This window comes from Myotis nattereri (genome assembly GCF_964212035.1).
Source record: "Myotis nattereri genome assembly, chromosome: 12".
In the NCBI taxonomy this organism is placed as follows: domain Eukaryota; kingdom Metazoa; phylum Chordata; class Mammalia; order Chiroptera; family Vespertilionidae; genus Myotis; species Myotis nattereri.
The window spans coordinates 73798085-73812305 of NC_138087.1; the positions used below are offsets into that span (position 1 = coordinate 73798085).

Consider the following 14221-nt stretch of genomic DNA (forward strand, 5'->3'; position numbering starts at 1 on the left):
AGAGGGAGGGAGGGAGAAAGAGATACATCAATCGATTGCCTCCCGCACACTCCCTGAATCTGTAACCTAGTCATGTGCCCCATCAGGAATCGAACCCAAGACCTCTGGTTCATGGGACGATGCTCCAACCAACTGAGCCACAGTGGCCAGGACTACGCTTTAACTCTTGATGTTTTTATGTAAACAAATGTCAATATACAATTACATTGTTTATTGTATGGAAAGCAAGAGAATGATAGATTACAACAACAGTCCATCTAAGATCATTTTTATTTTCTTTGTATTTATACCTGTATACTAAAAGAAAAATTATGCTTCCTGTGAAATCTTTCAAATTTGTTCCATTTCCATGTCATTCTTCTGGGTAGCATAGCCACTTCTGTTATCTTTCTGTGTGTGTTTTGTTTATTAAAGATAATGATGAACCCCTATTGAGTGGATCCGGCGATGTATCCAAAGAATGTGCAGAAAAAATTCTTGAAACATGGGGAGAACTACTGTCAAAATGGTAAGTTAGAATAGTTCTCCTTTTTCATCTGCAATTCTATTATGTTAACTTTTAGAACCAATAATAGAAATCTAGGTATAAGGTTAACGTTCTAGAATCCTCTGTTTTTGGAGTTTTTGAAGGTAGTAGTGAAGATCTGAAATCCGTGTTTGGAATATTAGAAACCTAATAAATTTTCATTGCTGTAGAAAACATTTATTCAAACATGGAGTCCATAGTGAGAATGATTAAGGACAGAGATCCTTTATATTGAAGAGGCTAGGAACCACTGACTGGTTAAGAAAATACACAATAGTTAGTCAATGCAAAATAATCAGTGAAGTGTAGAGGACGCTCACACAACATACAGAGCTACAGATCAGACCCCAGGTGGGATTTTCTTTTTATTTGTGCTATGTCCCTAAGGTGACAGAGCAGAATGTTATGAACGTTTTATATATATATATATATATATATATATATATATATATATATATATTCTCTTTTGAACATAGTATATATTAACTGCTCTACCAATTACTTTTCCTATTAACACTTATAAAATTTAGGAACTTCTCATCAGCTCAAGAGATAGCTTGACAATAAGGTCAAGAAACGCTATTCTGTAGACCAGCGATTTTCAACTGGTGTTATGCAAGAATTTTTAAAACATGCAAAACCAATCTATTTAATTGGGCACTGACCTCTCTTCACTTAGATTGTCAAATAAAAATTGACAACATACAACAAAACAATAGCATCTAGTCTGAATGAGTCAAAATTATACCTATTTTTGTCAGATTGGCAAAAATATATTTTTTGGTGTGTTGCAGAATGTTAGTAATTAGTGTATGTGTGCCATGAAATGAAGAAGGTTGAAAATCGCTGCTATAGACTGTCTAAAAAGAATATACTGCCTTCAGGTATTTATTAATGAAACCAGAGACACTCGGGTAAGTCAGTTTGGTGAGACGTTTATGTCATTTCTTTTTCCCTCTGTGTAGGAGGCCAGGATATGCTGAAAAAATCTGAGCTCGAAAGTGATCGTTTCACTTCTCTGTTTCAGACTTTCTGATTATTAGGGTTGTCATATAAGCACCCCATGGGCCTATTACTTTGGGGTTTGATTTTTCTCAGACATTTTAACTGTTGAAGCCTTTCACTCTATTCTTAGTAAAACTGTCTTCCCATTTTTAAAAACCATGCCCTTAAGGGACAGGACTACAGATGGCCATCATCTGCTCCTAGCATACTCACAATGCCTTATACTTTTGGGAAAATACTCTTCTTATTGGGAAATGTCAAATGTGTGCAGGAGGAAAATATGAACCAAAGCCTGGTTTGTCTTTCCATAAGTAGTTTTAATCAGTGAACTCTGCAAAAGCCCCCAGGGGAATAGTTCTAATTTATTTTTGCTATTCCTTTAGCGATCAGGAGACAAACCTGCTGATGTTCTCGTCACAATTATATTTTCAGTTCAGTGACTTTGGTGTGTTTGGACTGCTGTTGGCAGGAATTTCATCTGAATAAAAAGGTTTCTGCTGGAAATAGAAATGTAATTGAGTCTTGAATAGTTATATAATAGTGCATTTAAAGTCATTTAGATATAGCAAAGACTCTAGCTTTGTTAGATGAACTCACCAGTATTTTATACAGTTGCTTGGAATTTGTCTTATCAAGCTTTGTTTATTCATTTTGTTAATTCATTTAATTAGGTCCTTCTTCAACTCCCTCAAATATATTAACTGAGTTTACATCTATCTAAACTGTATTCAGCGTGTTTAAACTGTTTTTGCTGGTTTTCAGTCATGTCTTCAGAAATCATAATATAGTTTCTCCTCAATTCATTTAATTGTATTTTTAATCATTATTATATGTGTTCTATAGATAGGAAGTGTCACAATATTATGGAATTTTAGAACTTGGTAGACAAGGCTTCACAGACTACCTGTCCTGCCTCTAAGCTGTATTGTCTTAGGCAAGTCACTTAACTCTTCTGAGTCTTTCTTCATTTATATCATACACGTCTATAAAACTAGCACTCAGAATTATTGTGGATTAAAAATAATGGATGTTGTGGTAGTAGTGATTGTAGTAAGAACTAATGAGTCCAGTCAGTGTGGCTCAGTGGTTGAGCGTCGACTTATGAACCAGGAGGTCTTGGTTCGATTCCCAGTCAGGGCACATGCCCGAGTTGCGGGCTCAATCCTTAGTGTGGGCTTTGCAGGAGGCAGCCGATCAATGATTCCCTCTCATCATTGATGTTTCTCTCTTTCTCCCTCCCTCTCCATTCCTCTCTGAAATCAATAAAAAAGATATTTAAAAACAAAAAACTAATGAATGTACCATATGCTAGGCACTGTGCAATGTTATGTACTCTGTCTCCACAATCACAGTATTATGAACTAGTACTCCTTTTTATAGATGAGGAAACTGGCTCAGATATTAAATCAGCAATTCTAGTTAGTAAATTGCAAGCCCCAAATTTTTAATAGTCTAAAGTTTAATCCCAAAGCTAGTTTATTTAACTCTACATTAGATTTTAGTGGCCCTGTTAGCAATAATATCTTTGAGCTCTCTAATTCTCAAGTTTATTTTTAATGTGACTCTTAGGGGATGGGAACACTAAAGTTAATGGTATCAATGACATAAAATTATTCTGAAATTTTTACCAATATAATTAAGGTAGGGTTAGCAAATAAACTTAAGGTTAGGTTTATTTTTTTCTGTAAAAGGCCAATACTGTAAATACTTTAGACTTTGCAGCCAGATTGTTTCTATTACAACTACTCAACTCTGGTATTGTAGTGAGAAGGCAGTCATAGATAATACATAAACAAATAAAAATGGCTGTTTCAAAGAAGTTGATTTATAGAAATAGGTGGAAGGCTGGATTTGGCCCAAGACAGTGTGCCAATTCTAGAATTAATCAGCAGAATCACTTTTGTTCTTTTTGCTACCAGTATATATATATATATATATATATATATATGTGTGTGTGTGTGTGTGTGTGTGTGTGTGTACACGTATTTATATTTACATTTCTTTTTTTAATTAAATCTTTATTGTTCAGATTATTACATTAGTTACTCTTTTTTCCCACCATAACTCCCCTCCACCCAGTTCCCACCCCACCCTCCGCCCTTACTCCACACCCACTGTCCTCATCCATAGGTGCACGATTATTGTCCAATCTCTTCCCTCACCCCCACACCCCTTTCCCCCCCAAGAATAGTCAGTCCATTCCCTTTCTATGTCCCTGATTCTATTACAATCACCAGTTCATACTGTTCAACAGATTATTTATTCACTTGATTTTTAGATTCACTTGTTGATAGATGTGTATTTGTTGTTCATAATTTGTACCTTTACCTTTTTCTTCTTCTTCCTCTTCTTAAAGAATACCTTTCAGCATTTCATATAATACTGGTTTGGTGGTGATGAACTCCTTTAGCTTTTTCTTATCTGTGAAGCTCTTTATCTGGCCTTCACTTCTGAATGATAGCTTTGCTGGATAAAGTAGTCTTGGTTGTAGGTTCTTGGTATTCATCACTTTGAATATTTCTTTTTTTTTTTTTTATTGATTTTTTACAGAGAGGAAGGGAGAGAGATAGAGAGTCAGAAACATCGATGAGAGAGAAACATCGACCAGCTCCCTCCTGCACATCTCCTACTGGAGATGTGCCCGCAACCCAGGTACATGCCCTTGACCGGAATCGAACCCGGGACCTTTCAGTCCGCAGGCCGACGCTCTATCCACTGAGCCAAACCGGTTTCGGCATATATTTCTTGCCACTCCCTTCTGGCCTGCAAAGTTTCTGTTGAGAAATCAGCTGACAGTCGTATGGGTACTCCCTTGTAGGTAACTGATTTTCTTTCTCTTGCTGCTTTTAGGATTCTCTCTTTGTCTTTTGCTCTTGGCATTTTAATTATGATGTGTCTTGGTGTGGTCCTCTTTGGATTCCTTTTGTTTGGGGTTCTCTGCGCTTCCTGGACTTGTAAGTCTATTTCTTTCACCAGGTAGGGGTAATTTTCTGTCATTATTTCTTCAAATAGGTTTTCAATATCTCTCTCTCTTCTTCTGGCACCCCTATAATTCGGATGTTGGTACGCTTGAAGTTGTCCCAGAGGCTCCTTACACTATCTTCGTATTTTTGGATTCTTTTTTCATTTTGCTTTTCCGGTTGGGTGTTTTTTTTTTGTTTCTTCGTATTTCAAATATTTGACTTGATTCTTGCGATCCTCTGGTTTGCTATTGGGAGTCTGTATAATATTCTTTATTTCAGTCAGTGTATGCTTAATTTCTAGTTGGTTCTTTATCACAACATCGAGGGTTTCACCAGTCTTCTTGAGGATCTCACTACATTTATCGGCGGTCTCACCAGTCTTTTCGAGGGCCTTATTAAATTTATTGGCGGCTTCTAGACAGTTCTTTAAAGACCTTAAAAGTGTGGTTTTGAGTCTATATCCAACAGTTTACTTTCCTCCAATTCTGTCGTTTGTGTCCTGTTTCTTTGTCTCGGCATTTTTTATGCTTCGCTGTGTCGATAGAGTGCCTTTCTGTGCTAAGTGTCCCAATTACCTGAGGTAGACACTCTTGGTGCACCCCCCTGTGGGCTTTGTGCACAGTCTTGTTGTAATTAAGCCTTGATTGTTGTAGGTATCACTGGGAGGAATTGACCTCCAGGCCAATTGACTGTGAGAATCAGCTGTGTCTGCAGTGGGAGAACTTCAGTGCTGGAGACACCCCTCTGGGGCTAGACTTGCTTCGATGGGGCTTTGGTGCTCACTGAGTCTGCCCCCTGAGTGTGTCTTCTATGATTCCACGGAGCTGCAAACTCTATATATTTCTAAGCAAAGACAACACTGTATTGAATTGTCTGTGGCTCTTGCATTAGGGCACTAGCATCACAGAATTAACAATTTTTCAGTGTACTGTGCATTATTCTGCTAGAATTCTGGGAACATTTTGATAAGTCTCAGACCTTTTTATATTTTGACTAGAGGTCTGGTGCACAGATTTGTGCACGGGGGTGGGGGATGGGTCCCTTAGCCTGGCCTGCTCCCTCTTGCAATCTGGGACCCCTTGGGGGATATAGCAGTGTGCCAAGCGGCAGGCGGCCAGGGAGGAGCCCGAGCTGAAGCCAGGTGCTACATTGCTTGCGCTCATCCCAGCCTGCTGCGCCTGCCACTGCCACTTGGTAATGCTGGTGAGAGTTGGGAGAGGCTCCCACTGCCGCAGCTGCGCTGTGAGCCCTGCTTCTGGCTGAGTGGTACTCCCCCTGTGGGAGTGCACTCACCACCAGGAGGCAGCTCCTGTGTTGTGTCTGCCCCGAGGTAGTCAGTGCACATCATAGCAACTGCGCCCTCTTGCAATCTGGGACCCCTTGGGGGCGAGGGGGTGTCCAGCTGCCAGTTGTTCTGGTCGTAATGGTTGCTTAGGCTTTAATATATATAGACAGTGGTCATTTTATATCAGTAACTTCTGATAATCACGGGAGCTTCTCCATGCCAGAAGCCTGCGTTATTGACCCAGTAATGGTGGCTTTTAAATCACAAAGCAGGTGTGATATAGCACATAGAACACTTATTGGTCTTAGAGTTTGAGGACTACGTCAATCATTTAATTGACTTCCCTGAATTTCTTTCTTCATTTGTAAAACTGAAGATACTCCTACCTACTTCAGGTGCTTGTTATAAGGATCAAATAAAATTGTGTGCAAAAAAACCTAGTATATTGAAACAGTATATTGATAGTGAAATTTCAAGATAAGTTTTTCCCCATTTTATAGATAAGAAAGATGAAGCTTAAAGACTTTAACAACCTGCTTTCATGTTATTATAGAGTAGACACTGTCTTTTTTTTTTAAATATTTTATTGATTTTTTTACAGAGAGGAAAGGAGAGAGATAGAGAGTCAGAAACATCGATGAGAGAGAAACATCGATCAGCTGCCTCCTGCACATCCCCCACCGGGGATGTGCCCGCAACCCAGGTACATGCCCTTGACCGGAATCGAACCTGGGACCTTTCAGTCCGCAGGCCGATGCTCTATCCACTGAGCCAAACCGGTTTCGGCGTGTAGACACTGTCTTAATCAACATAGTCATTCAAAAAAGGCACTTGAAGCAAGGTTTCATAAAAGCTGCTGAAAGTATTTATTTTTATGTTTATTTTAAGTATTTATTTTAACTTAGAGCATATAAGTACACAGTTGGTCAGTTTTGATACAGGGTCAAGCACTTATCTTTGGCTGTTACTCACTGATGAGAATTTTGCTTTGTTTATCTTACATAAGCTACAACTATAAAGCTATAGTTTCTAGTTTTGCTTTTCTTTTTATTTTTTAAGTTGAGCAATGATTTAAAGATACTTAAGAAGTAGCCTGACTGCAGTATTCTTTCCTCCACCCAACCTTTATAGTTATCTTGGCCACATTTAATTCAACAGCTTTATGTATTATTTTTTCTTTATTAGTATGTGATCACTATTAAGTCTTTATAAATCATTTAGTTTAGTTTTCATAAAAATAACTATTTTTAGAGGATCTTACTCTCATGTACTTCTGGGTTATGGCTTTATTTTTAGGCATCTCAACTTGAGTGTGAGACCAAAGCAGTTGTCGTCCTTAGTAAGAAGCGGTGTTCCTGAAGCTCTTCGAGGAGAAGTCTGGCAGCTGCTAGCAGGTTGTCACAACAATGACCACCTGGTAGAAAAATACCGAATTCTCATCACAAAGGTAAGGGGATGATGATTCAGCTTCAGCATTAATATTTTGGGAAATTTGTTACAAAAAGATCATTATGACTATTTGATTTCCAATAATTTTCTTTATAATTCCTTTACCTTATAGATTAGAACTTTTATACTTCTAGCCCAAAGTTATTTCTAGTGTTGGCACAAAGGAGAAGGATAGTTTTTCTTCTTTGACCAATTTCACCTCAGGGGCAAAGGATGTCCTCTACCCATTGTGTACCTAAATCTTTTTTTTTTTTAAATATATTTTATTGATTTTTTACAGAGAGGAAGGGAGAGAGATAGAGAGTTAGAAACATCAATGAGAGAGAAACATCGATCAGCCGCCTCCTGCACATCTCCTACTGGGGATGTGCCCGCAACCCAGGTACATGCCGTTGACCGGAATCGAACCTAGGACCTTTCAGTCTGCAGGCCGACGCTCTATCCACCGAGCCAAACCGGTTTCGGCCTAAATCTTTTTTTTTTTTTACCATAATTGCATTCCATTCCATTTTTAGTTAGATCAGTTGTGCTATGCATTGTGCAAAAACTTTCTTTTGTTTATTTTAATCCTTTTTACATGTCACAGAATTGTACTCTTTGTAAGGTAAGGTCTACTTCTAGTTTCTGCAATTGGAAGAATATAGTTCTGTTACCTTAAACCATATTTCCTTTTAGCTTATTTTTCTAAGTTGAAGAATTCTCATTTTTTTAGTATCCCCATCTCAAATTCATGCATTCTTCAAGGTTTTGTAAGCAAAGTAACAAAAACTGTTTCTTGCAAAAGAATATAAGAATTTGAAAAAGAATTTTCTGCAAGGTTAGGTAATGCTTTGTGCCTATGTAACCATGTTATTGGTTTTAATTTTTATTTCCTCAAATTCTTGAAATGTTTATATTTAGGAAGCAATTTCTCCAGTGCTATGTAAATCCCAAACCTGGGTTATGAGTGAATTTCTCAGAATTCGAATAATGTATGATAATTATTCAATGTGACAAAAGGTGGGACTTCTTTTAAAAATGTATGGACACCTTATAAGAGATGAGTAATACCTCTATAAGATTTTTATTTAAAAACTTTAAGGGAAGTACAGCATTTGAACATGAAATTGGATCTTTCCACACCAGAAAATGAGACTGATTTGCTCAAAATATTAGTGTCCCTTCTCATCATCTTATTTCTTGTCAGATGTGTTTTCTTTCAAGAACTAATAGTCTAAAACACCAATCAGAAAGGATATGTGCACCCCTATGTTCATAGCAGCACAATTCACCATAGCTAAGATCTGGAAACAGCCTAAGTGCCCATCTGTAGATGAATGGATTAGAAAACTGTGGTACACCTACATGATGGAATACTATGCTGCTGTAAAAAAGAAGGAACTCTTACCATTTGCAACAGCATGGATGGAACTGGAGAGCATTATGCTAAGTGAAATACGCCAGTCAGTGAAGGAAAAATACCACATGATCTCACTCATTTCTGGATAATAAAGACCATTATAAACTTATGAACAAAAATAGATACAGAGGCAGAGCTGCCTCGAACAGACTGTCAAACTACAGCAGGAAGGCCGGGGAGGGTGGGAGGGCAGGAGGGGGGTGGGTAAGAGATCAACCAAAGGACTTGTATGCATGCATATAAGCATAACCAATGGACATAAGACATTGGGGGGTAGGGGAGGCCAGGGGATTGTCAAGTGCGGGGGGGGCGGGGGGGGGAAGGAGACATATGTAATACTCTTTGTAATACTTTAAGCAATAAAAAATAATAATAATAATAATAAAAAACTAATAGTCTAATCCCTTCCATTATCTACTATATATATAAAAGGCTAAGTGACTGGCCAACCAAGGTATGATGTGCACTGACCACCAGGGGCCAGATGCTTAACGCAGGAGCTGCTGAGTGACAGCAACTTTGCAGAGCGCCCTCTCACACTCAGGGACTCCTTGGGGGATGTCGGACTGCCCGTTTCGGCCTGATCCCTGCAGGCCAGGTTGAGGGACCCCACCTGTCGGAGGGATCCCACTCACTCTGCAGATGCCCTTCGGGCTCCAGGGCGTGTCCAGCCCATCTGGCCCAGTCCCACCCCCACCAGCCACCTTCTAATTAATTTCCTTTCCATGTGCATGAATCCGTGCACCAGGCCTCTAGTGTTGATATAATTGTTTAACCAGCATCTATTGAGTGCCTGTATTACAACCCTAATGCTGGAGTGAGGAGATCAAACATAGAAATAACCGTCATGTGATAGACATATGTCATATGATAGTCTGAAAAAGTACAGTTGGAGCCATCAAAAGTGATAAATTCAGCCTGGGAGAACAGGAGATTATCAGGAACATCACATTTAAGATGGGTTTCAGAAAAGAGCTCCCCAAGCCTGGAAAGATGGAAGACCATTGTGCTCATAGTATGAGTGGAAGTGAGGTATGTCACATGTAGTCATTTTAATTGTCAAGTTGATTTTTTCCTTTATTGGAAAATCATATTTTGGGTGTATAATTCTCAGTTCTAACTATCTTTCTAGTTCCTCTTTTGAAGTCCTTTGAAATGTTTGGCCAAAAATTATTTCTTAAATATTGTTGGTGGGGCCATTCATACAGATAATTTGTAAAACATGAAGTATTCTATTTTTCTGGTTCCATGAAAATGTGGAAGTCTGTTTTTTTAATAGGAATTTGATAATTACATGATGTGTAAAATATCTGCTATTAACAAACCTGATATATTTGATTGTTTTACATATGCTGATGTCATGTGCTTTGTATTTCACATTAAACTTTGATTATCATGCACATGACTAGAACCTAAAAAGGTCTCTAATGATGTGTATGTTAGTTTAAATTGCTGGTAGGTGATCAGAAAATACAAATTATTTAATTATCATAATATTGGCAAAAACAGTTTTTTATTTCTTTACACTACAGTGTTATTTGATGCAAGTTGGTATTACTTTAAATGCAGTCATTTTTTTGAGTGTTTCATTAGCTGTTTTTTTGTTTGCTTTCATTTTTTAAAAATTCCTGAGACTATTCCATTGTATCAGCAAACTACACTTTGAAAAAGTCTATTCTGCTATTATAGATATTTGTGGGGTTCCCCCCCATTTTTTGGCTTATTATGAAGAAAGTTGCTTAGGAACATTTTTGAATATAGGAGATGCTATGGTTTGAATATTTGTGTCTTTCAAAATTCATATGTTGAAACCTAACCTCCAAGGTAATGGTATTAGGAGGTGGGGCCTTTGGGATATGATTAGGTTATGAGGGCAGATCCCCCATGACAGGGATTAATGCCTTTATAAAAGAGGCTCTAGAAAGATCCCTTGCCACTTCCACCATGTGAGGACACAGCAAGAAGTTGACAGCCTGCAAGCCAGAAGAGGGCCTTCACAGGAACCCAACTGTGCTGATGCCTCGATCTTGGACTTCCAGCTTCCAGAACTGTGAGGAATAAATTCCTGCTGTTTATAAGTCATCCAGTCTGTGATATTTTGTTGTAGCGGCTCAAACAGACCAAGACAGCAGGATGTGTACATACTATTTTCATATGTAATTTTCATATATATGTATATGTGTGTGTGTGTGTGTGTGTGTGTGTATATTTATTTATTTATCTATTTATTTATTACTAATTTTTGGAAGTTATTTATTCTGGACTTGGGTTCTTTGCCAGATGCATGCTGTATATTTTGAAATTTCACATATAATATTACCTTGGAGGGGTTTTTTGGCTTAGCTCCTTCAAAGACTAAATTTAAAGGAGGAGAAAAGAGTGACTTGATTTATAGAGTGAAGGCCAAAAAAAACCTTGCAGCCAGGTTTTTTTGTTACCTTTCTCAAAGCGACATATTATATATTATTTTGGCTGTTTTTTTAAAAACAAAACACAAAATAAACCCATTAAATAATACATAGAAATTGGGAAATTTATAAAATAAAGAAAACCATAAAGGAGAAAATAAAAAATCACTTGTAATCCAACTATCAATGAAAAGTAGAGTTGAATTTTAATGAATTTCCTTCCAGTTATGTATATGCAGAAATATTTATTCTCTTTCATAAAAATCAAATACATCATGAGACTGCATTAGTTTTAAAAAGGAAATAAATGTATATGTAGGTCTTTGCGAGGACATAGATTTATTGCCCCCTTTCATAAATATTTTTTTTTTTTTCAAAATAAAACATTTAACTCTTGACTGATTTGATAAAGTGTGGCTATCAGGGTTGTTTGTTTGTTTGTTTGTTTTTATATGACTATTTTGATTACAGTTCCAAAGACTGGTTTAAAATAAAAAATATTTAGAAGACCTATTCTTGTACTAATGGTGGTAGTATAACAGCTTGTAGTTTTATTGCACTTTTATTACATTTTTAAATAAAAAATATTTAGAAGACCTATTCTTGTAGTAATGGTGGTATTATAACAGCTTGTAGTTTTATTGCACTTTTATTACATTTTTAATTCTTTCAAGTCATCAGCCAATGTAATATATTTTTATCAGCATAACCATCTAGTTTTAAACATGAGTAACCTGGGATGTAGAGATAGTAAGTTACATGGCCAAATTCACAAGGAGTTGGAAAAGACTGGACTCCTGACTTTGGCAAATGCCTTTTCTATTTATTGAACTAAAGCTTCCTTATTTTCATTTAATATTTCTTAAGCACTCAAAAATGGGAGTTCAAAAATACAGTCTGTGACGAATGGTTTGGCTGGAGCTCAAGCTGTTTGGGGGGATGTAGAATAGTGGTATCAGATTGGAAAGGCAATTGAGAGCCATTGACTCTTCTTGAACAGTGGAGTACTGTAATAAAGTATATGGTGCTGGATATTCAATCAGGCAGAAATAAATATACTAGAAAAATGAGTAAGATTAGAAGTCTAGATGATATTTAATGATGGCCTAATGTAAAGTAGTAAAAACTGAAGAGGAAGTGAATTTGAGAGCTGTTGTAGAAATAGATTTCTAGGAAATGGTGCCTAAGAACAGTGTATTGAGAGAGAGTGGTCAAAATGATTTCTAAGTTTCATTCTTGAGTGCCTAAAACATTGGGAAGAACAAGACAGGCTTAGTTGGTGGGGAAATTAATTTTGAGTGCTCTGGTTGAAATCTCAACAGGACATCTAGGTCTTGTAGTTGTGTGACAGCCGGTAAATTATAGATGGAAAAGGGAGCTTGGGGATGAATTTATGGCTGGTGACACAGGCAGAGAAATCATTTGTGTAGAGGGAATAATTGATGCCATATCACATTCTCAGGTACCTTCACTGGCCTCAGAAAGTATCATAATAACTGTGTGTGCCTTAGACTGGGCAGTCACAGTAAGAGAGGGCACTTTAGATTCAGGAGCCTAGCCTCAAGCAATGCAACATGATTGGTAGGAAAGCACAGGTTATTTTAATTGCGTGAGAAAAAAGTAAAGTTGTATACTCCCTGTGTGATAAATATTGGGAAGTCTCCTTTATTTTACAACAATCCCATGAAATAGGTAGTATGATCCTCATTTTACAGATGAGAAAACTGAGTCTGAGAGAGGCTAAGTAATATCAGAGCTAGGATTTGAACTAGATGAGTGTTCAGTCCACTGGTCCTTTTACTATGCCACACTTTGCCATGTTTTCCAATAAGACCTGTCCAAAATGGCTGTCAGGCTTCTTCTCAATAGGTTTTTTAGTTTCTTGCCTTTGTATAAGTGTAGTGCTTCAGATCTTGAAATGTAATTAATTGAGTTCTGGTTATGGCTACCCATTTGCCTGCAATGAGAAAGCATGTGTGTGAAACAAATAAAAAATGCAAATTGGATCACATAACATATATCTCCACTCAGGTATGCATACCTTCTGGAATGCTTTCAAGTACCAACTGTTGTTTATTTTCTTTTACTCTGTTGGGTCTGTGGAACTTTATTGAGAAGGATGAATTGAAAATCCAGAGACACTTGGAGGAAAAGATACTAAAAATAAGCATTTTCTAATTAGCTGAAATTTGTCGTCATTCATAACATTACCAGAAGAGCCACAATAAAATCTCACTTTGCATTGTTTTAAGTAGGCACAAACAAGATTGCGTATTCTGAGATACAAAGGCTAATTTATACCATGGAACTTCCTCTAATTTTCAAGCCTGGTGGAAACGGTACCTTTACTTTTCCATCTTTTGTTATATGTTTGTGTACTGTGTCTCAGCAAACTAGAAGCAAGACGAGGAATCTTGAAACTAAGGTAGTGTAAAATACAGGAATAATAAAATTCCTCTTTTGTGTGTACACAAGGGTAAAATTCTCTTGATTTTTAAGTTTGCTTGTTATTTTGGTCATCTTTCTTAATATTGGTCAATATCCAGTGAATCATGAGAGAAAATTAATGCTGAATATTTAGCCTTTTAGCTAGAACTTCTTGTGCTGCTGAATTGATTCCTCAGTTGCCTTGCACTCTTAACACACTTTCATTCTTTAACATTGCTCTTCGTTCCTTGGGAAAATGCTACAAGGAAATAGGAATTTTCTCTCAGCATTACCCCTCTGGCAGGGTGTTTCAGTTTAAATCCCGGGCTGGCTCTCTGTTCGGGTTACTACCCCTTCTCCTTACTGGCAGTTTGAGTTATGTTCCTCTACCAAAAGGGGGGATTCCAGTGAGACGAGGAAACAGCTTTGAAACACTGCGCTGCAGGCGTGTTCAGTTATTCCCCCACTGTGCGGTCTGGAAATCGGGGAGTGCCTCTCTGGTGATGAATCCGAATGAGCTGCTGAAGATGCCAGAGTGTGTGCCTGCACAGGCATTTTCTTTCCCCTCCCCCACTGCTTCCCTTTCCCAAGCCCCCTCTCTCCCCAGTTCCCCTCCTACTCCTTTATCCCCTCCCTCCGCGTCTCAGTTCTGCAGTAAACCAGGCTGAGGCACATTCCTGCTTTGCAAGGCTTTCTGTTAAGGATGTTTTGTGGCTTTTGTTTGGATTGCAGCATGCAGAATTACAGGTAACATTCTGA

The 14221-nt window shown here is 37.7% G+C and overlaps 1 protein-coding gene across 1 annotated transcript in view; it reads left to right on the forward strand.

The window, feature by feature from the left end:
- The window catches only part of RABGAP1 (RAB GTPase activating protein 1), a 130542-nt gene that overhangs the window by 62840 nt on the left and 53481 nt on the right, over positions 1 to 14221 (forward strand). Inside the window, exons 12-13 of the mRNA XM_081104111.1 lie at positions 415 to 508; positions 7076 to 7226. Coding sequence (XP_080960237.1) covers positions 415 to 508; positions 7076 to 7226 — 245 coding nt within the window. The remainder of the gene's footprint in view (positions 1 to 414; positions 509 to 7075; positions 7227 to 14221) is intronic.